General features: G+C 37.6%; 1 protein-coding gene across 1 annotated transcript in view; it reads left to right on the forward strand.

Annotated features, from left to right (window-relative positions):
* The first annotated feature begins 774 nt into the window (after positions 1-774).
* Positions 775-27,048, forward strand: part of LOC105517854 (chromosome unknown open reading frame, human C2orf73) — a 52,727-nt gene continuing 26,453 nt past the window's right edge. Inside the window, exons 1-3 of the mRNA XM_011950582.1 lie at positions 775-800; positions 4,609-4,816; positions 13,443-13,596. Coding sequence (XP_011805972.1) covers positions 775-800; positions 4,609-4,816; positions 13,443-13,596 — 388 coding nt within the window. The remainder of the gene's footprint in view (positions 801-4,608; positions 4,817-13,442; positions 13,597-27,048) is intronic.

A 27,048-nucleotide genomic window follows, 5' to 3' on the forward strand; every position in this document is an offset into this window, starting at 1 on the left:
TGCTCTTTTGGGGTAAGTGCTACACGTACAAGCCCCAACCCGCTGCGTAAGCCACCCTATTCCGAACCCTGCTCAGGCTGCAACAGATGCACACACTGCAGGAAGCCTCATTTGCAGGAGATGAGTGTTCCCTTGCTCTATTTTAATCCTGGCAGCCCAGCCGGGGAAGGTTTTGTCAGAAATGGTGGAAAACAGTGACAACCAAGCTTTCTGGAGTAAAGGCTAGGCAACTCAGCAGCAACGAATCACGACTCGTACAGTATTTAATAATTCAAGGGAAAACGAGTATCCTTCCTGCAGGCCCGCACTTTTGCAGCCAGCTTGGGCAGCCGTGGTAGCGCCTGGGCAACGACCTGCCAGGCTCCGGACGGCAGGCGCGGCGGAGACGCGAGCAGCGCTGCCCCGCGGCTCCGGAAACAGCCCTTCCCCTATCCTCAAGGGCCAAATCCGTCCTGATAAACACCCCTCCTGGCCCTACAGTGGGAAGGGCAAGTTCAAAAGCAGGGCGTCAAGCCCACACGCCTAGAGACCCGGCCAGGCATCCCCCGCCCTCTTCGCTGCGCAGTCGCGCATGGTGAGCAACAGTCCCCACCAACCCCGTTTACTGCGCCTGCGCACTCCAGGGGTGCCCCGCACGCCCCTTTCCGAGGCCTAGTGCCTGTCGCTTAGCAACGCGCGAGTCATAGTCGTCGCGCTCTGCGAGCACCTTTCCTGGCAGGGCTGCGTCCCTGTTCTTCCCGGGAGGCGCCTCGCTGCCTGGTCCCGTAGAGGCCCATGGAGGGAAAGAAAGATAAGCATCAGTAAGTGCTGGGGTTTCGTGTCTTATTTCCCCTTCCAAAAACTGTTTTCCTCCTTCAGGGGGAGGCCGGGGTCCAGCATGAACAGTCCAGGCCAAGCTCAAACAGTCCTCTTGCTTCTCTAATTTCCACTTGGCTGAGCGCTTACAACAATAATTTTTAAAACACACCGTTTACTGAGCACATACTGTGTGTCAGGGACTTGACTTGCATTACTAGGTCTAAAATTCTTGAAGTCATCCACAATTCTCACAATTATTAGCAGATTTTGTAGGCTTTACCTTTAAAATTATCCAGAATCTACCACTGTTCATCACTTTCAGTACTGTCCCCACCCAGTCCCAAGTACCAGCTTCTCTTGCCTGGATGCTGCAACAGCCCTCCAGTTGGTGGCTTTGCTTTTCTCTTACCCCTCTGCAGCCTCCTCAACACAGCAGTTAGAGCGGTCCTTTTACAGCCCAGGTTAGATCGCCGTTCTCCATCCGGCATAGTGGAGTAAAAGCCAAGGCTCCTCCAATGGCTTATGGAGTCTACACAACGCGCCCTTTCCCGTTTCTTGCCTCCCTCTGACAGGACTCTGCTACAGCAAACAGGCCTTTCTGCTATCATCTGCAGTGATAAAGACTAACATCAGCAGCACCTGGTTGTTAGGAATTCAAATTTTGGGAACTTCCCACCCCCGAGACACACTGAATCAGAAACTCTATGGCTGCGGCTCAGTAATCTGGCTTCAACCAAGGCATCCAGGTGATTCTAATGTACCTTAAATTGAGACTATTAATCAAGGTAGTACATGCAGCCAGTCAGGAATGATGTGGAGCCAGTGATAACTTCTTCCAAAGCCTGTATTTTTGACCCTAGAACAATGGTTCTCACACTTGAATGTGCATAAGAATCAGCTAAACAGCTGGTTAAAACACGTTCCTGGGAACCAGCCCCAGAGATTCTGAGTTTGTAGTACTCACTAAAAACAAGTAAACAAAAAACTAGGTACATAAAGGAAATGGGGCCCATAAATTTGTATTTCTAACAAGGTCACAATTGATGCCAGTGCTGCTACTCCAGTGCCCATACTTTCAGAAGCAGTGTGCTAAGGATGGTTACACTCCTGCTGGGAAGCTTTGGCAATTACAGTTCACTCTGCTGGAATGCTTTTCCTACAAATATCCACTTACCTCTCTCCTCCCCTCTTTTTTCAATTGCCACCTTCACAGTGCAGCCTCCACCCTACTTAAAAATGCAAACCTACCTCCCACATACATGCACTCCCTTTTCCCATTCCCTATTTTATTATTGTCCTTAGCACTTAACAGACTATGTAATTTACTTTTTCATCTGCCTTTCCTCCATTAGAATGTAAGCTCCATGAGGGCAGGAATTTTTGTCACTGCTTTATCATCAGTACCTCCAACAGCACCTGGCATGCAACTCAATAAATATCTGTTGAAACAATGAATTATTCAATGTTATTCTCATATCTCTTACAATAGGCATTGTTCCTATCATGCAAATGAGACAAAGTCTCAGTTATGGCAGAACTGGGCTTCCAGTCCCTGTCTGACTCACTTCAGAGCCCATCAGTGTTTTTATTTGTGCTTTTCTTCTGGTAAGAGATTGCTAGAAGCATATATTTCACGCTTACTTATCAACCCATAGGCATTCATACCACAAGTGCTTAATCAAATGAATTTAACTATATAAGCAAATAGTCCCAGTCCTTTTCTTCAAGGACTTGATCACTACAAGTGTATATTGTTGGATGATAACTATGAGAAACAGGTGGAAAAAACTGATGCCAGAAGCCTACAATAAATTGACCCCAAAGAGTCTACCTTTAAATGAATAATTATATCTCTGGAAAGATAATAGAAAAAGGTTTAGAAGTTTTTTACACTTTACCAGTAATCACTTTTTCCAAATCCTTTGCAGAAAGTAATTTTTGGAAAGAAGGAACTAGAATCCAAGGATTCTGAATGTTGTTTTTATGTGTACTGGAGAGGTGGTTGAGGGTATTCAAACAAAGCCAGAGTAAACAACTCCAGCAGATTCAGCAGAAATATGTAAATATTATAATGGCAGTCCATTTACCTTGGATGAACAGGACACTTTTCCTGATGTCGGGCACTTGATGAATTCAACAATCTACACCTTCATGGAACTTATTGACTAGTAAAGGATATTTGTAGTGCTTACTAAAAACAAGTAAACAGAAAACTAGGTACATAAAAAATTGTGGTGTTAATAAAATAAATGAACAAAGTACTAAAATAGAGAATACATGTGGCAGGGGAAGGAAATCTAGGAAAAGCTGCTGAGAAGATGGTTTTAAGCTGAGACCTAAATATCCTGAGCCAGCTGTGCTGGGAGCTGGGAAAGAGCTGTCCAGGCAGAGGGAAGAGCATGTGCAGATGCCGTGAGGCAAAGAGATTGATGTGTCCCTGGAACTGACAGAAGGCAGTCTGGTTGGAGGGTCGTAAGTGAGGTTGAAGAGAGATTCACTGGGGCAACTCACCCGGGACCTTAGAAGTATGATTAGGAGGCAGTATTTTATTGCAAATGAATGGAAAACTACTTGAGGGTTTTAATTGAAAAGCGAAGTGGGCCAGGCACGATGGCTCACGCCTGTAATCCCACCACTTAGGGAGGCCGAGGCTGGCAGATCACCTGAGGTCAGAAGTTCAAGACCACCTTGGCCAACATGGCGAAACCCTGTCTCTACTAAAAAAAAAAACACACACAAAAGTTAGTCGGGCGAGGTGGTGCGCACCTGTAGTCCCAGCTACTAGGGAGGCTGAGGCAAGAGAATCACTTGAACCTGGGAGGCAGAGGTTGCAGTGAGCGGAGATAGTGCCACTCCTGCCTGGGACAGAGTAAGACTCTGTCTCAAAAAGGAAAAAAAGGAAAATGATACAATAGAAGAGATGGACCTGGCATTCATTTGAAGGAAGGCAGGTGTTATACTTTAAGGGCTGTGTATAAGGTTAAACAGTGCTCCCTGCTTTCTCTGTGAATTTGGGGTTTCATTGACTCACCTGCTGTGGGATCACGGCTTTGATTTTAAAAGCTTCTATGTAAAAAGTATTCAAATTCATGTATTTCATTCTTTATTTTTCAAGCAGGTGAATTTTAAAAATACTGCCTTTTATAATTTCAATTTCTCCTTATTTGAAAGGAGAAAAATCTGATAAGCTGTTTCTTCCCATACATTTTTAAAATATTTTATTTTAGTAATTTTCATATTTGTAACAGTGTACTTATTAGTGGCAAAAAATGAAGAGATTTATTTTGACTGCCATAAAGTGTTCTTTTCTTGAAAACATAATAATGGTGCTCCTTTGGTAGCTTTAAGTTTGCCAGACAAGCTTTTGAAAATTAACTGGTTTATCCTTGTCCAGACAGCTGTTTACTAGGTAAAGGGGGGAATAAAGCCATTCTCTTGGAAATAAAACTTTTAAAGAAGATGAGTTAAGTATAGGATGTAACTTGTCCACACACGTAAGTACTGCAAACATGATTTGGAAGCATAATCCCATCACTACTCTTTCTTTACTCCAAGCAAATGAGAGGTGGTGCACTGCACTGGTATATTATAATGAGTAATCATTATTAACACAAACCCCTTTATCACTTATATGATTTAGAATTAGAAAATGGCCTCCTACATTTTAATAGCACAAACCCTTTTAACTGTTAATACAGCCTAAATTGTCTTGACTGATGTTTGTAATATATTTAAATCTTATTTTATATAATTTTGACTCAATATTTTAAAGGTTACTTGGGTAAATGATTTACTATTTGTGTTTTTCAGACAGCATAAAATAGAGGATGCTGCTATAGCATATGTAACTGAAAATGAAGAAATTAAACATGAAAAAAAACCTGGAAAAAGCATGCAACGTTCAAAACCACATGTCGGAAGAGGACGTATATATTATGCTAAATTCATTAACACAAATACAAGAACATACAACGAACCAGTTCCCTACATAGATCCCAAAAAAGGGCCAGAAATACAGGTTGGACAGATGTTCATTGTATACAAATAGAGATTTAGATTCAGACACTGTTTTACAGAATAATTTGGTCACAGACTATAAAGGATGAGACACATCTCAGAGTAGTACTTATCATAATCCAATAGTTAAAAGCGGTAACCTGGAACTATTTTGGCACATGACTTTTACATATAAATAATACAGATACAGGGAGGGAATCTAAGTAATTGTTTCCCTAGATTGGGTCAGATTATTGCCACGAAGTAGTGCTTTGGGGTTACTAAAGAAATTTCATGTATATATTGTATTTACAATATATATTCTAATATAAAAAGTCCCATGATACTCAGTAATTCACATACCTTCTGTAAAATAATAATCATTTATTAAAAGCATATGAAGTTCTAAGAATGAGCCAAGTGTTTTATATATATTCTTTAATCTCTACAATTTTTATGAAGTCTTATTGGAAATAGTTTACAGATAACACATATTCCGATGAGGTTAATTAACATATCTGAGATTAAGTAATAAGCAAATGTCACAGTCATATTTCTGACCCAGGGCTATTGGTTTAGCCAAACCACACTTCATTGACTGTACCATGCTAAAAATATTCCCCTATCTTTTTTATAAAGTCAAGTTTGTTGCAGTACAATTTATTGTGTTAGTTTCCTATTGCTCATCTTAAAAATTTTCACAAACTTAAAAGATGGTTGAAAGCAGCACATATTTATTCTCTAGCTTAGAACTCCAAAATCCAACTCGCTGGCTGTTGCCAGGCCTAGTTCTTTCTGTAGGCTCTAAGGGTGGATCAGTTTCCTTGCCTTTCCCAGCTTCTAGTGGCTGCCCACATTCCTTAGTTTATGGCACCTTTTTGTTCAAAGTCAGCAACACAGCATCTTCAAATCTTTCTCTGACCCACTCTCCTGACTCTCTCTTATAAGGACCCTTGTGATTAGATTGCACCCACCCAGATAATTCAGGATAATCTCTCCATCTCAAGATCCTTAATCACATCTGCAAAGTCCCTTTGCCATGCAAGGTAGCATTCACAGATTTGGGGATTAAAACATGAACAATCTTTAGGGACAGAAGGAGGGAACATTATTATACCTACCCTTACACAGTAAATTAGTTACCCTTGTAGTGTATGATTCTCTGAATTTTGGTAAAAGTGTAGTCATGTTACTCCATCACAGTCAAGCCATGAATCATTTCCATCACCCTCAAAGGTTCCCCTATGCCCTTTTGTGGTCATCCCCTTCCTCTACTCAAACAGCCACTGATCTGTTTTCCATAGTTTTGCCCTTTCCAGAAAGTCGTGTTAATGGAATTATACAGTATGTAGCTTATTGAACCAGTCTTTCAGAATAAAGCATTTGGGATTTGTCCATGTTGCTGCAGCATGTCACTAGTTCATTCCATTTTGTTGCTGCAACACACTTGCCGTGTGACTTTGGGCAAGTCATGCTAAGCTTCAATTGCCTAATTTATATAATAAGGATAGTAGTTGTCCCTCATGGGGTTTTTGTGAGAATTAAAATATTTTTGTCAGTTACTGTTCTAGACACTAGAGATACAGCAGTGAACAAAGTAAATGGGGAAAAAATCCTGTCCTTACATAGCTTACATTTTAGTGAGGGAATAGATAAGTAAGCTGTATTTGAATGTTATATGGTAGTAAGGGCGGCACGCAAGGCAGGATAAGGAATGCTGCAGGCAGAGCTGCAATTTTAAATTGGGAGAGAAGGCTTCACTGAGCGACATTTGAGTGAAGACCTGAGGGAGAGTGAGGGAATAAGCATGTAGGAACTTGGCAGAAGAGCATTCATAATGCACAAAGGAAGCACTCACTAGACATTAGCTCTTAGTGGCAGCAGAATCCTAGTCTACTGCTCTTTGCAGTGATGGGGACTCATTTGCAGCTGAGAGCAGGATTCTATGAGAGAAGACCTAGTACAGTTGGAAAAGGAAATGTGTACCATCTAAATGGTCTCAGATCACTGTGCCAATGTCAGCCTCCTCCTACTCCACTTCTTTCCTCATCTCTCTGTGTGTTAGGTATAGTGATTTAACATTTAGATGGAGATTGCTTTCTGTGAGCTCTCTTCATACTGATAACATCTGTTCTTGTCATAGACAGCACACCATGGTGTCAATGTGAGATCTTCTTGGGGCAGGAATTCCTGTGGTTAAATGTACTTTAATTTCATGAACTAAACCCTTTTAAGGGCCATATTGAGAGTACTTCATTCTGTACATTTGCTTATGCTCTCGTACCAATTATTTCAGATTTTAAAGAAATCAATTGTTATTGTTAGACCAGACCTACACTGGGGAAATTAATTTGGTACCAAAATCCAGATTAGTGAAGTTCTTACATTTCTTATAAAGGCTCATGAATGACTCTGAGCTCTAGTTCAGGGTTGAATTTAAAACTGTTCACTGAACTCATCCTTACATTGGCAGTACTAAGAAAAAGAAGCTGGTTTGAGAATAGAAATATGAAACATAAAAGTTTAAAAACTTTATCCCAACTAATTTTCTCTTACTTCTTACTCTATCGGTATGTTGGAAAAAAAATGAACAAAGGTGTTAAGAGCTACTATCCGCAAGACTAGGTGACAGGGCAGTAGTAGAATCATTATTGGCGCTGGACCTTTAAGAGATGGTGAAAGTGAGTTTGAGATGAAGAGCTCAAATAAGGGAAGCTGTCCATGAATACTAATGAGGAGAGTTACAGAGAAAGACTGAAGATATCACTGAGTTACAAGCATGTCTGATTTGGGTGTGGCAGGAAGGGAAAGTTTATATTTTAAAAACATAGCCTGGGCAACATGGTGAGACTGCATTTATACAAAAAAAAATTTTTTTAAATAGCTGGGTGTAATGGTGTATGCCTGTGGTCCCAGCTACTTGAGAGGCTGAGGCAGGAAGATGGCTTCCACCTGGGAGGTCAAGGCTGCAGTGAGCTGTGTTCACGCCATTGCACTCCAGCCTGAGTGACAGAGTGAGACCCTGTCTCAAAAAGAAAGAAAATAGGCTGGGCACAGTGGCTCACACCTGTGATCCCAACACTTTGGAAGGCCAACGCAGGAGGATAACTTGTGCCCAGGGGTTTGAAATCTGCCTGGGCAACATAGTGAGACCCATCGCTACAAAAATAAATAAATAAATAAATAAATAAATAGATAGATAGATAGATAGATAGATAGATAGATAGATAGATAGATAGATAGATAGATAGATAGCCAGGTGTGGTAGCAAGCCTCCGTAGTCCCCGCTACTTAGGAGGCTGAAGCAGGAGCTCAGGAGTTCAAGGCTGCAGTGAGCAATGATCGTGCCACTGCACTCCAGCCTGAGCAACAAAACAAGACCCTATCTCTAAAAACAAATTTTAAAATAATAAAATAAAAAACAAAAACCACAATGAACCTTAAATCTACTCATTTCTAAGTATCCAAGGATAAATAAAGAACATATATTTCACATATTTGTAAACTGTTCCTTTAAGATGACAGGTTTCTTTTTAAAGGTTAGCTTGGTTAAGAAAAAAACTGGTTGACAGTAATGCTGTCTTTATAAGAGTAAAGAATATAAACTTGCCTAAATATTTCAAATGACACCTGTTGTTTTATGTGTTTTGCTAAGATAGTATCTTTAGGATGCAACACGAGATTGGTTGGTTTTATTTATTTACAAGATTTTTCAGATTTCGTACATTTCTACCTAGGAACATAAAGTTGAGGATGCTAGAAAAAGTTAGAAGTTGTTTTAGCTCAGTCACTTCCAGAGAAAATTGGTTTGATTGTCTTGTATTTTTGCCTGGGTGAGGTGGCTCATGCCTGCTATCCCAGCACTTTGGGAGGCTGAGGTGGGCAGATCACGAGGTCAGGAGTTCGAGAGCAGCCTGGCTGGCATGGTGAAACCCCATCTCTACTAAAAATACAAAAAACCAGCCGGGCATGGTGGTGCATGCCTGTAGTCCTAGCTATTTGTGAGGCTGAGGCAGGAGAATTACTTGAACCTGGCAGGCACAGGTTGCAGTGAGCCAAGATCATGCCACTGGACTCTAGCCTGGGCAACAGAACGAGACTCCGTCTCAAGAATAAAATAAAATAAAATAAAAATATTTTTAAATATTGGTACTTTAAAAGAGATAGTATATACTAGGTTGGTATTTTCAAAAGTTTATTTTTCAGAGCACTGACCCTTGTCTACATGCTTGACAAAATAAATTTGCAAAGTCAAATACGTTTTGGAAAACCTGTATTTTTATAAACCTTTCTCAGAGCTTCACAATTCACATTGGTTTATAAAGGTTCTGAGAAATCTTGTGATAAACTTATTTAGCTTTGTTTTTCTATTTCCCAAAGTTATTTAACTGTGGACACCTCTTTTGTATAACACCTATTAATATGCTGGAGAACTAGTGTTCCACAGAACACAATTTTTGAATTTTTTTATGGAGGGGTACATCATGAACTGCTTAAAAACAGATTTTTGTAAGCACTCATAACATCTGTAGCAAAATAAAGGTGAATTTAGGTACAGTGTAGCCAATGTGACCTTAGCTGCCCTAGTGTCTGTGATAGTACTTCAGTTTTTTAAAGCCACTGAGCTCTACCAACAACATGTGATTGTTTATGTATAGGTTTTGTCAAAAGCCCACATTTCCTTGGGAATCCACAAAGTATGATTTTATGTTCCACAGATGACCACCACCAGCCATCTTGGCTAGGCCACTGTGGCTGTGGAGCTTGGCTTATGACCTCTTACATTCGCTTAACTGGTTTCTCTAGGATACTTCACTTGCTTTTACTACTTCTCCTCTGAGGATTCTCCCTTAATTTCCCAAAGAATGGAAAATAGGTAATCTTTACTAGAACATCTCTGAAAGCTTAGGGGTACTAGGAGTATAACATAGAGACTGCCTTGCACTGGCTTCCAAATGTGACTAAGGGACCCACAACAGCTACTGGCCTTCCCAGAGCTGCGGGTTAGAAGAAGCCCCATCATCAGGAATCTCCAAGCACCTCCTGACCATGGAGCCCAGTGACTATCATCCTGGGGCAGGAAAGAAGACAGGCCTTAGACTGGGAGGGATAACTCCTCTCTGGGTCCAAAGTTTGAGTTAGGCAAAACCCCCTCAACAATCTGCAGGATATGGTCTGTTGCCCAGTGCCTAGACAAAGCCATCACGCTAGGTAACTTCCCAGCTTATTTTGTCATAAGTAACTGTGTTAACCCCCCACAATCCAATATAAGTGATGGTACACAGAGCAGTAAATTTTGTGTTAGTCTTTCCTTTCAGTATGAGATAAAGATAAAAACAAGCCTCCATCTATCTCTTTCCTTAATCTCATAATCTTTTATGAGTAAATGCTTGGACCAAAAAGGCACGCACATGTTACATGGGCACATACGCACTCTCACTCTTCCAGGAACAAACCAAACTTTTTAGGCATAAGGAAGACTATCCAGAAACATGAAAGATAACCTTTTTTTTTGGACTGTAAGATTTCACTCAGCTAAAGTGAAGATGCATCCAATTTGTAACACTCATCAGAACACTTTCACAAACTGCAAAGTCTTAAAGTCACCAATCACATTTTAGGAAAAACTGTTCTCTATTTCATTTATATTTGTGAAACAAAGACCATTTTGGCAAAATTCTCAGTTTAAAAGAAGTTTGCTCAAAAGATGAAATTATCTCTCTGCTTTAAGGGTAACTTTGCATTACACTTTTAAGAAAAAATTATAGCCAGGCATGGTGGCTTATGTCTATAGTCTCTGCTACTCAGGAGGCTAAGATGGGAGGATGACTAGAGTCCGGGAGTTTGAGGCTGTAGTGAGTTGTAATCGCACCACTACACTCCAGCTTGGGTGACGGAGGGAGACCCTGTCTCAAAAAAATAATAACAACAAATAATAATAATTAAAGCCCATCAGCCATTTCCTAGTGGTTTGCTCATCCCAGAGTCATTTTTCCAGTAACTTGAATATTAGCAAAATAAGTTTTTGATCAACAAAAGTAGATGATATAAAGTGTTTGTGCATGCTTTACAATCTTATCATAGAGGAAATTTCTCAGGATACTTGCTGCTATGGTTTGAATGTTTGTCCCCTCCAAATTCATGTTGAAATGTAATTTCCATTGTAACTGTATTAAGAGGTGGTATTCTTTAAGAGGCAATTAGGTCATGAAAGCTCCACCCACACGAGTGAAATGAATGCCATGATAAAAGGGCAAGTTTGATCCCCTCTTGCCCTCTTTTTGCCCTTCTGCCTTCCACCATGGGAGGATGCAGTGTTCAAGGTGCCATCCTAGAATCATAATTACCAAACCTGCCAGTGGCTTGATGTTCGACTTCCCAGCCTCCAGAACTGTGAGCCAGTAAATTTCTGATCCTTGTAAATTACCCATTCTAAGGTATTCTGTTATAGCAGCACAAAACAGACTAAGACATGCACTTTGAGCCTCTATTTTCACTTCTTCAATAATTTAATGTGGTTTGTGCTTGCCTGGTTTTATATTCCACAGCCGGTTTGATACAGCAGTGCAGCACAGAAATTAGAAGTGTGCACAAAGAGTTGAGGGTTTGAATTGTGGCAGTGCAGCAGTCTGCTAGTGATATACCTTGGGGAAGTTACTTAATCTCCTGGCAGTTTTCTCATCTGTAAAGTGGGTGTGCCTGCCTCATAGAATTGTGATGAGCATAAGACAAGACCTATAAATCCTAGACCTTGGGGCATAATAAGCACTATTATAACTGTGAAGTGGAGTGGAGAAGAGCTGCCAGAAGCAGGCGCTCTGACAACAGTAGGATGTAACTATTTTCAGCCAGATAGTGAGAAGACACCATCTGTTTAGTAATCTGTTCTAGAATTTTCCTAGGATCTGCATCAAGTAGTCTTAATTTTTAAAATTCACCTTTTAGCCCATTCTGAAAAATGAAGCATTAGCCAATCTATTCTCCAAAATGCACTAGTTCCTAAATTTCTGTGATCTCTGCAGAAATTACCCCTAGTTACAATTACCAGTTATTCCATTACTCCTGCTTACAATTTGTCATTGGCCTAAAAACTGGCACTCTTATAAACTGACAAAGTGAAGTCCAACTCTCTCATCGGCTCTTCAGGGCTTAGTTCTTTGATACATGTTCATCCCATCTTTTTCAAGTTAACCATAATTTTCCTTAACAACCTCAAGTTGAGTAGTTCTGACTTTCCTGAACAAGATTCTTCTCTCCAAATGGTTTGCCGGAACACAAAAGATAACCTTTTATGGGGCTGTAGGATTTCACTCAGCTATGGACAATTTTTCTAGAAAACCTATTTTTGCTGCCTTTGACAATTTTATAAATTATAAATTTATACAATTTTATAAATTTATAAATTTCTTCCAGGTTTCTTGACAATCTTCTGACAAGCTGACTCCATTAATTATTTTTAAATCTAATGTTGTATATGTCTTTTATACGTGCCTGTCTTTTTAGAAACTAAGCTCATTTGAGAGCTGACTCCCTATGCAGCCACATAGGCTTTTTTTTTTTTTTTTAAAAGAAACATCTCCCTTTTTGCATCAATGTAGCCCCAAGTGTATTGTCAGAATTTTACCTATTAGAATTGCATATTCATCCCCCTTGAATCATAGTTTAGAAGTCTTTGGCTATGGAATCATAGTTGATTTTTTAAAAGGCAGACTTGCTTCCTTATAGCCCACGGTAGGTGTTTGATTATACCGAAAGTTACTTTCGCACCCTAATTGTATTCCGGGAACTCCTAAGTGTCATGGGTTTCTCAAGGGTTTTCTTACTACCACCTAACAACCAGTTTTAAAATATTTGGTCAGAATTAAGTTGACTAACAGTTCCCCTCTGTACTCTCTGAACTTCCAAGAAATCAAATTGTCATACAGGCTAATGAAGAATCTTTCAGTTTTCCCTTTCTTGTATACTTAGGTTTTAGTACCAAAATTCAGTAACATTGGAGAGATTTCCCCTTAAAACAAAGTTTATCAAACTGAGTCATTAGTGAACCATAAATCATTGAGTTGTAGTCAGCAATGTGAAATGAAATAGGAAAGCAATAATGAGCACACTGCATATAGTAAGAATAAGTATTTTGTGAAACTTTTGTTTCAGTTTTATGTATGTGTAGCATTGTGCGCTCTTGTATGACATAAAATGTATCTCATGGTACAGGTTAGGGACTAAAAACTCTAAAAACCACCATTTTTAGATGATAATACATTATTTGTATTGTCATAATGAAAAGTTTAGAACATAATTTTTAGATTAAATATTTAAATATATACATACATGTGTACATATATAATAAAATTATAGTACAAAACAAATACAGCTATTTTGTTGATTTTTACCATTTTTTTTGTTGATGGAAGGTAGCTTAAAATTTAGCAGCTGTATTTTAGCTAAAAGTACATGACAACTCATTTTTCAGTGCCTTCAAAGAAATACATTTTTTGTGAAAAGATATTTCTAGATTTCAGAATTCCACATTAGTACCAGGATATCCACTAACTTGTTAAAGTGAATTACTGAATATCCATAGACATCAAGCAATAAATGAAAATGCCCTACAGTATCCAATATCGTGTTTCCAATTATTTTCTATGAAGGGTGACTGGTGGTCACATGGTAAAGCACTGGAACCTGTCTTCCTACCACCTTATGACTCTAAGAGCACCCAGAGGAGTGACTTCCAAAAACCAGCGTGTCCACTGGTTTTGCCAGTCAAACACAGCAAGATGCAAAAGCCTTCTTGTGGAATAGGTAAGGTTTTGCAGTGGCAAAAACCTTTTTTGTTATCTCCAATTATTGCTGTCAAAACTAAGATGTATTAGATGTCCTGACACCTCCTGAAAAAGTTACGTCTTTACAGAAGTTGAAAATACACACACAGCAAGTGCAGCCCTTGGGAAGTTTGTTATTTCTTCCTAGTGGACAGTTTGTCTCCTAACAGTTAATGTGACATAATGAAAATTGTACTGGTCATTAATAACACTAGCCTCAAAGTCAGAAACTTAGTAGCATTCTGCTGGTTGTTGCCACCACATTTTAATAGTTATAACTATTGTCACTTCAAAGAAGGTAGTTGATGAAGGGGGCTATTAGATAATCTGTAACAGTGACCTGTCATTTAGAAAGATAATGAAGTTTCCACTTCTGGTTCAGGATAGTAGACTGAGCACACATACCTATGTTTTCTGCCTTCCAAGACCCTATTACTATAAATAGTAGCAAAGCAATAAACTCCTAAGGGTGAAGATAATAGAAGGAAGAACTTTCTGGAATGTAGAAAAGACTAGAAGCCTACTGACAGATAAAAGAGAATAAAGAAGCAATAGCTAGAAGGAGATGCACAAAGAAGAGACAATCTGCCTGGCCAAAGCCCTGACTGAGCTACATGCCAAGCCAGCAGGCATAGTGGAAAGCAAAAATGAAAAGCGAGTAGGAGACAGAGAGTTACTTCAAAGCCTGTCCCTTAAATAAAGGCTCCAGTCATGAGCACTCCATCCTATCCCAACATTAAGACTACTAGAGCGCAGTGTCTTAACCAGATATCAACTACCACACCAGTTATTTCAGTAAATCAAGTTGATCCCCCATCCCCTTCTTATGAATGGACAACCAAAGATTAGAATTATGCCAATTAAAAAAAAAGACTTGGAGGATAAAGGCAGGGAAATATCACAGAGCATAAAACAATAAAACAAAGACTTCAAAAATGAGAAGGAAAGCAAAATAGAGGATCTGTTTGGGAAATCCAACTTTTCTGGAGCTCCAGAAAAGAGTAAAAATAAAGGTAGATAATTAGCAAAACATAACATTTCTTGAGCACATACTATTTGCCAGGCACTTTATGGAGCTTTCTGAATAGTGACTCATTTAATTCCTACATGAACTCTATGCAACATAATAGTGTAGTAATAATATTAATATTCTTATTTTTCAGATAAGAAAGTGTAGGGAGGCAAAATTTTACCTCTACCCTCTTGAGTGTTTTTGGCTGGGCTTCAGAATTAAATTGACACAAAGATCAACAGGAGAAAAGCATACAAATTTATTTAATACAAGTTTTACATAGCAGGGGAGCCTTCATAAGGAAATGAAGACCCAAAGACGCAGAAGCAACACAAATACTAAATTGGACAAAGAGTAGAAAATTATAAAAATGGGACAAGGCAAAGGACTTTGGGCTAGGGTAATTGGGTAGAGAAGTGACTAGGAAGATAAGGGTGAGTTGAACAGGTTTATTTGTCTAGATTTACCCCTCACCTCAAATTCCTGTGCTTGATGATAAGAATGATGCTTTTCTTCTGGTAGAGGAGGATATCTTTTACACAGGAATTTCATCTCCTGCTTTTGAGAAAGAGAAGGAAGGTCAGACTGTTTTTCTTGCATCTGCTGTTTTTCAAGCGCCTTTAACTCAATACAGTCAATATGCCAGAGTGGCATTTTAGAGTGGCATGTTCTGAACTCCTTTGGAAGCAAGCGTGGAGTTGAAATAATGTGCCCAAGGCTACACAGTGAGTAATTGGCACTTGCACCCAGCTAACCTGACTCCAGTATATATACTCTTAACCAGTACTGTACAGTACTCTACACAACCTCTAAAATAGTAAGAAAGTTTCCCTACATAAAATGCATTAAAAGGGTCTACTGAGTGCTTCTAAGTATGAAGGGGTAGAAGATGCACACCCTACATATCATTACAAAATTGCAAAACAATCATCAGAAGATTCCAAAAGTTTCCATAAAAGGACAGAAAAATAAGCCACCATCTAAGAAGTAAGTATCAACATGGAATCAGGCAGCACTGACGCAAGAGTACAATGGAGATAATATCTTCAAAGTTCTCAGGGGAAATACTTTTTGACCTAGAAAAGGGAATTTATTTGGCATGGATACTAAATCATTTTTTTTCAAGTGGCACTGGGCATTACACCCACTGAGAAGGAAATGAAGTCCTGGCACAACATTTGACCCTTAAATGAACAAGATGTATGTAATTATGTAATTAATACTATGCATGCTGTTTAGTAGTTTTCAACTTTTAGGCTCAATCTATAGACACAAGTTTAAATATGGTTACAAAACAGAATGCATCTTAGCATCTTTAATAAGAAAAGTAAGTGCACAACGATAGAAGATGAGAAGTAGAAGAGAAGAAGGGTGCTAACATCATTATTTGCGATATAGGTAACCAAGAGATACTATCCAGTGGGGGTGAAACAAGGAATAGATGTTTAAGGTGAAAGGTCAAAGGAACCAGTCTAAAAACCAAATTTCTCTAACCCTGGCTTCTTTACTGAGCTTCAAGTTCACATATCCAAACACCTACTTAACATCTCTTGGATAGCTAGTCACCTTCTCAAACTTGATATGGCTGGAATAGAATGCTTCATTTCCCCGATCCAAACTTACCCCCACGAGTCTTCTCCATCTCAGTGAATGCCACCTCCACTCTCCCACCAGGTGCTCACGTTTTGATAAGCTAGAAGGCATTCTAAAACTCTCTCCTTTTGCTCCCTGCCCCTACATTCAATCCATCAGCAAATCGTGACACCTCTATCTCCAAAACAGACCCCAAATCTACTCCTTTCCATCTTCACTGTAAGCAATGCAGTATAGCCGCTATTACCCCGCTTGCTTGCTTTCTTCCTCCTCTGTATGTGTTTTCTGCAGCATTGTCAAAGGATCTTTTTAAAAAAAAAACAAATGATATTCTCCTCCTTTAGATTCTCCAGTTACTTCTCACTGTTCACAGAATAAATTTCAAATTCCTCGCTATGGCCTAGACGGCCCTTTTTGATCTGTCAAATTTACCTGCATTATCTTCTATTGCTCATGTGAGGATTTAGAGACAGAGAATATAACTCAGACCAAGGAGGTAGAGACACTCTCTGAAAGTCAAGCTTGTTTCCAAACCAGATTTATGTCTATGTACTTGTTACTGTATTTCCATATTTAATTACATATTCTTGTGAATTAAAATCTGAGTAAGAAAACAGTTGTTTCTATAAAATATTCAAAGTTGAATGTGCAGACTTGATAAAAGGTCAATTGCTAACTTTTAAAAATGCTAATTAGGTATAGGCAAAATAACAAAGAGGAGTTGGACTTAATTTTTTAAATCTTGAAGGATTCTGCACTCATTTTGCTTGAAATGAGTCTTTACGTTTCATTCTGTGTCAAAGAAATAGAAACTGGAAGTGATGCATTAGAAGCATGGTTTGCACAAGAAACACAAAGTGGAATTCCAATCAGTGGACACCTCCTCAAAGAAAATGGCTTGGCATGCCAATAAAAATTTGATGAACTGGCTAAAATACGTATCTACATATGGCATATGATTTTTTGCTTTAACTTTCTTTGGTAGCCAACCAGTCCTTTCCATATAAGAAGCAGTTATGGTACTTTCCTACTCAAGTTGAAGGGATGTAGAAGAGTGGTGAAAGATGATACTGGAGAGATGGGCTTTGTTGTGGGTTCACAAGGCAGGGCTCAGTCATTTCATAAGGGATCCCCCAAAATCAGGGTCTGTAGATCTACTTAATTTGCCCAGAGAGAAATCCTCCAAACCTCTGCCTAGGATGGAGGACAGAAAATCCAGGAGTCCCTTAAAAGCAGTCCTCTGCAACATCACCTTGTCCCCCTGCCCCACGCTCCCTGCCTCAGAGGCATCTGAGGCCTCCGGATTCCGGGGCACTCCTAGAATGCTGTGGCATGAATTGGCTTAATTTTTACCCCACCCTCTTCCCCATAGCACTTAACTTCCAGTTTTCTGTAGTTTACTTGAGTCTATTGCTACTTATCCATCTGTTTTCCAGCTTCCAAATTTGTTAACCTCTTCACTCCCATTTAGTTTTTTCCTTAAGGATGTAAGCCCTCTTAAATTTCTGTAGTGTGATTGTACTGGGGCTTGGGGAAGGAATGGGGGAAATGCACGTTGAATTTGTCATGTTTAACTGGAAGGAATGGGGGAAATGCACGTTGAATTTGCCATGTTTAACTGGAAATCACGGCAACTTTGTCACTATCAACACTCCTTTTATAATATTGGTTCAGTATTAAACTTAGTACTGTGTGAACCTGAACCCATTAAATTTAATCATCCTGTTTTGCTCAATTTGTGAAGTGAGAATAATTCCTACTTTGCAGGATTGTTGTGAGAAACAACATGTAAAGTGCCTAACACAGTGTTTGCTACATAGTAGACAATAAATGGTAACTGCTTCTGTTATCAGTAATTGCATTGTACTACGTTGTGCGCTGAGTTGAAATTTAACTTGAGAATCTGGCGTGGTTCTCTCTCTGTTCTTTTATTGGTATTTCTTTTTCTCTCTCTGTTCTTCTGTTGGCATTTCTCACTGCCAAGTTCATTATTGTATCCTAGTGTCTAGAACAGTGCCCAGATTCAATAAATATTAGCTAAATGATAATTATACATTCTTCAATAAAGTCATAATGTAAAGTAACATATACTACATAATATAGGCCTGCAATTTATTCATATTTTAGGTATTTGGATATTAGATGAAAATGATTTAAAAAAAGTTTTAATGTGACATTTAAAAATATGTATATAATCTATATGTGCCAGATTTTTAACTATAAGCATATGAACATAGAAAAATGTGCATATAAATATGCACTAATACCAATTAAAAGTCATCTCATAGTCATTCTGTTCCATCAGCCCACTTAATTACGCCTGGACTTTGGCATTTCAGCAATGTTATCTTGTGCCGATAATTCAAAGCACCCTTTATGTCTTCTACCACACACAATTTCCTGGCTGCCATCCACAGTCAGTTAACAAATGGCTATGCTCCATCATATTTGAGCGCCTGTAAGAGTAAGTGTTCACATTTGGTTTTATATAATAAAACTTTATAAATTGGAAAGCCTAATCTAATTTGTGAATGGGGTATTTTGTACCTAAATAAAACCTTGCTGATTATCAACAACTTGATACTTCAGTGTTCTTTTGAATTGCAAATTCAGATATAGTGGTAAAATTCATTTTCTAAAATAGGTTTTAGTTTGTGTTGCTTCTTTTGCACCAAAATGTAACATAACGATTTTTTTGCTACAGTTATGCTTGTTTTTTCTTTTTACTGTATTTTGAAAATCTATACTATTATTTTTAAATTGTCTTTTTATATAAGATCAGAATATTGAGAAGAGTGGGATTTAAGAGCAAAATATTACTAATGAATGATCTTTAAGCAGACACAAAAAGTTAAGAAAAGAACATTTCTCAAAGTAAAACTGCTAAGTTCTCACCAATATAAGAAGCAAATTGTATGTTTGAATAAATCCTGGCTTTGTTGATAAAATATAAATGGTTAGATAGCAACTTGTTTAGAAAATTCTAATTTTAATTAGATCAAGTTTCCAAGAAACAGAGAGTGGATTTCAAACATTCTTCATGGACTTTGCCTTATTTTTTGCAGTTCTCATCTAACAAGGCTTCTTTCAAGTAATTACTCTGGCTACAATTTGAATTCTTAAGTAGAGTAACCACTAAGCATCTGAATATCTTCTCTGATGTTTTCATGTTTAGATATTCCTCACTATTGTGGGCTTCTGTAAAAGTCTCATATGCTTGTATAAATGAACATAGTCGTTATGTCTAATTTTAATAGGTATAATGTCTGAATAAGGAATTTCCCTCTATGATAACTCGGATTACTTTCTCCCCCGTTTATTTCCATGAAGAAAAAAAATTTTTTTTGAGACGGAGTCTCGCTCTGTACCCAGGCTGGAGTGCAAGTGGCGTGATGTCGGCTCACTGCAACCTCTGCTTCCCAGGTTCAAGTGATTCTCCTGCCTCAGCACCCCCAAGTAGCTGGGATTACAGGCACCCACCACCATGCCCAGCTAATTTTTAAAAAATATTTTTTAGTAGAGACAGGGTTTCACCAAGTTGGCCAGGCTGCTCTTGAACTCCTGACCTCAGGTGATCCACCTATCTTGGCCTCCCAAAGTGCTGGGATTACAGGTGTGAGCCACTGTGCCCAGTCAAAGAATTACTTTTAAAGTTATTATTTGTGAGACTGTGAGAGGTTTTAGATTACTATTTAAAAGATTCATTTTAATTAATTTAATTGACTTCCTTCTGAAATATTGGTTTTAGTTATTTGCATAACAAACTACCTCAAATTTAATTGCTTAAAACAACAATCATGTTATTAGCTTAATGTTCTGCAATCTTGGCTGAGTTCAGCTGGGTAGTTCTTGGTCTGGTCTTGGTAATGGTCACTTGTGTGGCTGCATTCACTTGGCAGATGGACTGAGGACCGGACTCAGCTGGGATGCAGGAATGACTGGGCCTCTCCTTCTCCATGTGGTCACTCCACCTGGTTTCTCCAGCAGGGTAGCTGGACTTCTTACTCCCAAGAATGCAAAAGCAGAAGCTGTAAGGCTTTCTTAAAGTTTATGGCTAGTATTGGCATAGTGTTACCTCTGTCATATCCTGTTCGTTAAAGCTAATCATAAGACCAGTCCACATTTATGGGGAGGGGACTATACAAGGATTTGAATACTGGGAGGCCTGATTCATTGGGGCCAGCAACTTAACAGACTACCACAATACCCTTAAACAGTTATTTAAATGAGAGTTTAGGAGTAGCCAACTCTTCACCTTTCATTGTCTGAAAATGTCTTTAAGTTACCCACATCTTTAATGAATGAAAGCATAGCTAAATGTAGAATTCTGGGTTCACAATTAATTACCCTTTACACTTTGAAGATATTATTCCATTGTCTCCTGGATTTTATTGTTATGTCAAGTCTGCGGGCAGTTCAAATTTTTTGAGGGTTATCTGTTTCAGTGTAAGATTTTTAATTTAATTTTAAGATTTTTAATTTTCTATATAAAAAGGTATTCATAGTTACTTATGATTTAAATATTCCAGTTTGAACATTATAAATTTTAAAAATGTTTCCTTAAGTCTTTAATTTTTAAGTATTGTATAAAATAAGAATAACATCTTTCACCTGTTTGACATTTAACTCAAGTTGAACAAATGAAATATATCTTAACAATGACTCATTTACGAAACATAGTCAATTAATTTCTGTTAGCATTTTAAATTGCAAGTTTGTTGATTTAATTATGTTCTGTTTTCCAGAAGTACCATTCAACCATCAATCTCATTATTGGGTATATACCCAAAGGAATATAAAGACACATGCATGCATATGTGTTCATTGCAGCACTATTCAGAATAGCAAAGACATGGAATCAACCTCAATGCCCATCAACTGTAGACTGCATAAATAAAATGTGGCACACATACACCATGGAATACTATGCAGCCATATAAAGGAATGAGATCTAGTCCTTTGCAGGAACGTGGATGGAGCTGGAGGCCATTATCCTTAGCAAACTAACGCAGGAATAAAAAACCAAATACCACTTGTTCTTATAAGTGGGAGCTAAATGATGAAAACACATGGACATACAGAATGGAACAACAGACACTAGGGCCTATTGGATGGTGGAGGGTGGGAGGAGGGAGAGAATCAGAAAAAATAACTAATGGGTACTAGGTTTAACACCTGGGTGATAGAATAATCTGCACAACAAACCCCCATGAGACAAGCTTACCTATATATAATAAACTTGCACATGTACCCCTGAACTTAAAACATTAAAAAATAATAGTTATTATATTCTGTTTTCTTCTCAAATACTTTAAACATCTTCACAAGGAAAACTTAAAGCTATGACAATCAAAACATTTCCAAATACTTAAATAATTTCTATTAATTCAATGAAATCTAATAAATCTTATAAAACCTAATAAACCTTGTGGCTACTGTGGGCTTACTACCTATGGGGTAGCCCTGTTTCACAAGGAGAAGAAAAAAAAAACCTAATAAATCTTGCAAAACTTTGTAAATCTAATAAATTCAGATATATTAAATATTTTAATACTGTTTATCAACTTAATCAGATTTCCCTGAAATTGTCAGCACAACACTAGTATTTGATCAAAATTTTTTTGACATAGTGTACTAAATAACAAATTATAGATTTAATTGTCTTTGCTTTCTCTTCTGTATATTTGATCCCAAACCTTCCTAGAATTAAAAAAGTTTACCAACCATTTACCTTAGTAGTGTGAATCCCAGAATATTGGTTTTGAGTATTCGTAAAGCATTAAATTTGTTTTATATTTGTTTTGAAAAGAAACTACTCTATAACCAGTCTTTACTTGTTACCCTATGAGAAAAAATGTCTGATAAGCTATTTGTATTTAATCTGATCCATGGCTAGGTATTACTGTGATTATTACAGACAGTGTTAACTGACAAACAAAAATTTTATGTATCTATACAAAACATTACAACATGACGTTTTGAAATATGTATACATTGTGAAATGGCTAATTAAGATATTTATTTCCTCACAACCATTATTTTTGTGGTGAGAACACTTAAAATCTATTATTTTAGCAGTTTTCAAGAGTACAATACATTAGCTATAGTTAACATGTTGTACAGTCATCCCTCAGTATCCAGGGGATTGGTTTCAGGATCCCTATGTATACCAAAATCCACAGATGCTCAAGTTCCTTATATAAAGTAGTGTAGTATTTGCATACAACCTATGGACATCTTCCCATATACTTTGAATCATCTCTAGATTACTTAGAATACTTAATACAATGTAAATGCCATGCAAATATTTGTTATTGTGTTTTTTTATTTGTATTATTTTTGTAGTTTATTTTTCCTGAAAAGTTTCAATCCATAGTTGGTTGAGTATGTGGATACAGAATCTATGGATAGAGAGTACCACCTGTACATCAGATCTTTTAAACTTATTGTTCCTCTCTAACTGAAATTTTGAATCCTTTGACCAAAAAAGGCTCCCCAGTCCTGCTCCCTCCAGAGGGCTTTTATTGATGACAGATTTTGCTTTATGCAGTTCACTTACTAAAACATCAGTATAACTTAAATTCATCATACGTACATCTCCTTGCAGTAGGTAGATGTAAACTCCGTTGTCTGAGGATTTTTCAGGTGTGGAAATTGCTGTCATATGATTTTAACCCAGTAGAAAGCATAGCATATACATCTCCAGTTTGGGGCAGTTTATTTGCCCCAACTGTCACTGTCACTTTAGGCAGCTGTAATGTTAAACAATTGTCCCTGATTGTTTTGGATGAACACCTGGTCATGAGGTGAGGCAGGGGCAGGGTGGCGGGGGTGCATAATTCACTTTGAGGGCTCTGAGTCATGTCTATAAAGATGAACCCTGCCAGCCAGGTTAAATAATGACGGTTCTCTGAGTTGGTATTTGTGAGACACTCCAAACCCCTCCTGCTTCTTCCAGTAACTGATAGACTTCTGGTTTTCCTCATAATTGCAGGGCTCTTGGTTTTCAAGGCTTCTGCAGAGGGGAGATAGGAGGATGGAAACTGCATGAGTTAGAATATCATCAAACTTGCTTTTGTTATAAAGATTAAGCCATTTTTCTTGAATAAATGCTCCTTAGATTATTGCATGCCTTTGGTTAATTTCCAGAGTTCTAAAAAAGTTGATTTTGATGACTTTTGCCAGTGTATTCATTGCTTTTGTGGAGAAGCAGCTTTTTCAAAGGTCCTTACTCTGAAATAAGCACTGATGTTCTGTCCCATTAGTTTCCATGTTACAAATATCTCCTTCCAATCTGCCATCTCTATTAGCTTTGCCCATGGTGTCTCTCGTCGAGCAGTTATCCTATGTTTTTTAATATAATCAAGTTTTTACCTTATGGGTTGTGTACTGGCTATTTTAAGAAGGGTTTTCCTACCCTTGGGTAACAAACGTTTTCTACTACATTTTCTTCCCTTGATTTTATACTTTTACCTTCTATAATTAGGTCTTTAATCTTAGAGTCCACCATGTGTGCACTATTAAATAGGGAATCAATTCCATTTTCCAGCATGGAGTCAACCACTTTTCTGAATACCATTTATAAAAGAATCTGCACTTTTCCCATTTACTTATGGGACCTCCTTAATTTTATGTTAAGTTTCCATATATAAATGAGTTCGTGTGCAAGCTCTCTGTTATGTTACTTAGGTTAATTTTCAGTTCTTGGATCAGTACCAAAATATTTTAATTATATGGATTTTTATCTGGTATTAATATCTGATATGGAAAGTCTCAATTATTTACCCTTTCAGAGCTGATCTATTTATGGGATTTATTTTTCTATTTAAACATTGAAATGTATGACATTCCTCAAAATATCCAGCTAGAATTTTGATTGGGTTGTGGTGACATTATATATTAATTTAGGAAAAAGTTACCACTATAATAAAATACTATCATCCTATTCAAGAGCATAGAATGTCTATTCAGTTCTACTTTTAGGTCTTTAACAGAATTAAAAATTTTTCTCTACAGAGATCTTGTGAATGCTTTTTTAATTTCTAGAAACTTCATACTATATAGTTTGTTTCTAAGAATATGTTATTTTTATTATATCTTCTATTACTATATACAATAGTTACACTGTTGTAGAGAAATGCTCTTGATTTTTTATTTTTATACATTTATGCAATGTCTGTTTACTTTGCCATACTCTTATTCTCATAATTGATGGACTCTTGTGGTTTTTCTACTCAGGTAATTATATCACCTACAATTACTTTTCTTCCCCCTTTGTAATCATTACACTACTTTTTCTTTTTTATAGTATTTACCAGGGTCTCCATTAATATGTTAATAGATAATAGTTATCACTATTGTAAAGAAATGCTCTTTTTTATTTTTATACATTTATCCAATGTCTGTTTACTTTGCCATACTCTTATTCTCATAATTGATGGACTCTTGTGGTTTTTCTATTCAGGTAATTATATCACCTACAATTACTTTTTTTACCTCCTTTGTAATCATTATACTACTTTTTTCATTTTTATAGTATTCACCGGGGTCTCCATTAATATGTTAAACAATAGAATTTTAGTTCTGAGTTTGTATGGGTATAATACTTAGAATTTTCTGTTCTTTAATCCTTATCTTTTTCAGGAAACAAAAATTTTTGTTATTTTCTTCCTTACATCTCAGACATCCTCTTTGATTTATTTCTAGTCTTACTTGAGTTCTTCCTCTAGTTTTTCAAAGTAGGTCTGTTTTTTGGGGAAATCATCTGAGGCCTTCCTTTCCTCCCTGTATTTTTTAAATTTTGGCTTCACAGTTAAATGAAAATTTGGTTGGATATAAAAACTCTAGGCTTAAAGTGCTTTTCCTTTTAATATTAAAAAAATTAATTATCTTGTGTCCAATGTTGCTATTGAGAAATTTGATATTAACCTGTTGCTACTCCTTCATAATTTACCCTTTGAAAGCATTTATAATTTTTCTTTGTCCCAGATGATCTTAAATTTCTCTATTAAATGTCTTAGATGTGAGTTTTTCCTTTATCTGTACACTGCAGGATTGAGAGGAGAGTGAGAAGCCCAGCTAGGGTGTAAAATTTAAGGAGGCATTCACTCCCAGGGTCATGCAAGCGCCTCCTTAAAGTTTTGCATCCTTTGTGCCTCACTGCCTCATCTTTCTCTGGCCCCTGCTACCTGTTGGATATTTTGTGAGCTCTTGCAATCTGAGGTGTTTGATCTTTCTTTAATTCTTGGATATATATCATCATCATTTTCTCAAATATTTCCTTCCCTTCCCTCTATTTCTTCTTAGTTCTGGTGTTGATACTTCCACCTTCCATGCCTCTGAACTTTTCTTTAATATATTTCTTTATCCTTTCCTGCTGTCTTCTGGGACAGCTTCTCAGTCTGATTTTCTAGTTCATGATTCTTGTTGTTTAGACCATCTATTTTCTTGTTTTAACTGTTATATTTTTTATTTCTAACATTTTATATTATTCCTTTTTATGACCTGTTCTTGTTCATAGTAACAATACCTTCTTCTGTATCTTTGAGGATATTTGTTATGCTTATTTTAAATTCTTGGTATATTGGTTCTGATAATTCTGCTTCACACAGTATATGTTTTAAAATTTTCTTTCTTTTATAGTCAAATTTATGGTAGGTCATGTTCCCCTAGGGGAATCAGTAGCCCTCTGCAGGCAAAGGCTGAAGACCAGGGTCTGGTTTGTGTGCCTGCCACTAAATTTAAGAAAAGAAAATGAGACTCAGGCTGGAGAGCTTCCGGTACCAGAAACCCTGTTTTGACCATTGTTAATTACTGTCACTCTACTGGGCTGGTCCTCTAGTCAGGAATTCACCCTACCACCCTTAAACTGTTTTTTTAAAAAAGGCATCACTGAGGAGGCAGTATATTGATGTTTTTAATTCACCAGCATTGATGGTTGCTGGGGGAATGTTGCAGGAAGAAATGCCCAAGGGGGCAACATGTACCCGTTTTCATCAGCTCCTTATCCTGGAGGGACTTCTGTGCTCTTCTGATATTGCTGTGTTGACAACAAATGACTAGGCAGTTGCTGCCAGTTTCTGTGGCCCTGGGCAAGCATGATCTTCCCAAGAAAATGTGAGGGGAAGTCAAGAGCAGATTTTAAAAGCTCTCCCCCAACCTATTCTCTCTTGGCTACATCTGACCTTCCTACCCTCCAGCCCAAACTGCAACTAACCCTTCATACCAGCTCACTAAAGCGTTTGGGTTTCTCACAGTTTTTTTGATAGCTCCGGTTCCTGCTTCCTTCTCCCTTCCATGGTTTCCCCTTTTGTCAGGATACAAAAGAGCTGACCCTTTGCTAACTTTGAAGACTCCATAATTTGACCATAGCATCCTAGAGACTTCACAAACGCTGCCCTTCATTTTCACAATGCCAAAAGCAAATTATTATTTTCTTCATTTTAGAGAGGAGGAAATAGAAAATTTCAATGAAGTTCAGCGATTTTTTTCAAAGTCACAACTAAGAAATGTGGTAAAGCCAGAATTCGAAAACATGTCTATCTTATTCCCAAATGCATGCTTTGGATATTTCATTACCACCACCTAATCAATGCCTAAATTTGGAGCTGCTTCATTCTGTCTATCCACGAAGTTATGAAACTGTGTTCAAACGTACTAATGTCCTGTGAGTTGGACCATGATATTCATCAAAAAAAAATGGGCTTTTCCCACTTGGTGGAAAATAAGTTATGCATAGAATTTTGTGTCATGCTTATTATATCTTTGCACTGCCTTTTTTTGTGTGTTCTAGAAAGTCCTAAAAGAAAGGTAATGATTTAGTAGAAA

The sequence above is a fragment of the Colobus angolensis genome, unplaced genomic scaffold, assembly GCF_000951035.1.
Source record: "Colobus angolensis palliatus isolate OR3802 unplaced genomic scaffold, Cang.pa_1.0 Scaffold309, whole genome shotgun sequence".
Classification (NCBI taxonomy): Eukaryota; Metazoa; Chordata; class Mammalia; order Primates; family Cercopithecidae; genus Colobus; species Colobus angolensis.